Source organism: Opisthorchis viverrini (genome assembly GCF_000715545.1).
Source record: "Opisthorchis viverrini unplaced genomic scaffold opera_v5_25, whole genome shotgun sequence".
Lineage (NCBI taxonomy): Eukaryota > Metazoa > Platyhelminthes > Trematoda > Opisthorchiida > Opisthorchiidae > Opisthorchis > Opisthorchis viverrini.
The window spans coordinates 2276265-2278354 of NW_008751681.1; the positions used below are offsets into that span (position 1 = coordinate 2276265).

Genomic DNA, 2090 nt, shown 5'->3' on the forward strand with positions numbered 1-2090 from the left:
TGTTTTTAACTATTAATGATGGATGATGCAAGATAGAAATTCAGTAATAAAAGTTAATTTATTCTGTCCATTGGAAAGTGCACTTCTCTCAGATGATATCAACACGAAGCGTTGGTACGAGCGAATATATATGCATATATATATACGAACTATCCTCTGAATATAATGAATACTGATTGACTTTTTGAAGGAAGCAGCTCCATTCGCACCTACCTTATAGTGAAATTTGCAGGTTCTACATGTAAAGCGGAGCCTGTTGGTCGTAATGCATAAACCTAACAAAAAAATGGACAATAGTGCTACCAGTGTTTGAGGAGTTAGTGCAAACGTTGTGTTTTCAGGGAAGTTTGGGGACGATCTACACGAATTAGTCAAAATTCGGGGGTTGGTCCACACTCATACGAAGAACATCACAAAATAACATCACTAATTCATAGTGTACGTTCGTACTTGCAGAAATTTCTAACCTACTAACGGGTTTGCCTGTGACCTTGTACATATCATGTGATAAAATCGGCAACTACAGCCAGTTAAATCAACCAATCGGATTGTGGTATGTGTGGCAATTGATTGGCTGATAACCATGGGCGTTGAAACTGGGCTTACGAGGTGTATATACAGTAAAACAGCGCGTGGCCAGGTGTTTTGATGTCTCAGACATGAGCACGGAAAAGCGTATGTCAGTGTCTGTGACCAATGCTGCCCGGAGGATTTGCCTACCAGTAGACGGAAGTGCGCATTCAAGCAAAGCCGTAGAGTGGTATTTGGCAGAGCTATACAAACCTGGAGACTTTATCATATTTGTGCATTCACTTGAGGCACCAAACCTACCAACGGTGACCGTTGGTGCTGGACTGTCTCTCCCGATTGATAGCTGGACAAAAGCCTTGCAAGAAAAGTGAGTGCGTTTTTTTTATGTTGGTTGACCAAACAAGAAGTGTTCAACAACAAAAATGAATACTGATTGACTTTTTGAAGGAAGCAGCTCCATTCGCACCTACCTTATAGTGAAATTTGCAGGTTCTACATGTAAAGCGGAGCCTGTTGGTCGTAATGCATAAACCTAACAAAAAAATGGACAATAGTGCTACCAGTGTTTGAGGAGTTAGTGCAAACGTTGTGTTTTCAGGGAAGTTTGGGGACGATCTACACGAATTAGTCAAAATTCGGGGGTTGGTCCACACTCATACGAAGAACATCACAAAATAACATCACTAATTCATAGTGTACGTTCGTACTTGCAGAAATTTCTAACCTACTAACGGGTTTGCCTGTGACCTTGTACATATCATGTGATAAAATCGGCAACTACAGCCAGTTAAATCAACCAATCGGATTGTGGTATGTGTGGCAATTGATTGGCTGATAACCATGGGCGTTGAAACTGGGCTTACGAGGTGTATATACAGTAAAACAGCGCGTGGCCAGGTGTTTTGATGTCTCAGACATGAGCACGGAAAAGCGTATGTCAGTGTCTGTGACCAATGCTGCCCGGAGGATTTGCCTACCAGTAGACGGAAGTGCGCATTCAAGCAAAGCCGTAGAGTGGTATTTGGCAGAGCTATACAAACCTGGAGACTTTATCATATTTGTGCATTCACTTGAGGCACCAAACCTACCAACGGTGACCGTTGGTGCTGGACTGTCTCTCCCGATTGATAGCTGGACAAAAGCCTTGCAAGAAAAGTGAGTGCGTTTTTTTTATGTTGGTTGACCAAACAAGAAGTGTTCAACAACAAACCCAGAAACAGTTAAAAGGCTTATTCTGAGTTCATATGTGTAATTTAACTTTGACTACCACTCAATGTGAAAACACGTTCAGCTGTACCACTCTTTCGATGCCTAGCTGCTAGGCCACTCGGAGGAAGCCTAGACGGGAGAACTCGAGTGGTTGAGGTCGGGTTCGAACAACGGACCTTCCGGTCAGTAAATTCGCGCTCTAACCACTTGGGCCATCTCACCCCCCACTCAATTTACAAACTGGTACAAACCTGTTTAACAGTCGACAAGTCACGATACAAGTATTTTAAGCTTTATTACCGTGAAAACTCAAATCGATGGTGCTTGATAGTGCGCCAATTTTACCAGAA

The 2090-nt window shown here is 42.6% G+C and overlaps 1 protein-coding gene across 1 annotated transcript; it reads left to right on the top strand.

The window, feature by feature from the left end:
- Positions 1-659: 659 nt before the first annotated feature.
- T265_12941 (hypothetical protein) lies at positions 660-1684 on the top strand (the record flags this gene model as incomplete). Its single annotated transcript, XM_009166375.1, has 2 exons — positions 660-898; positions 1534-1684. Coding segments are annotated over 2 exons (390 nt in total), but the record flags the coding sequence as incomplete, so codon positions are not given.
- Positions 1685-2090: the final 406 nt, after the last annotated feature.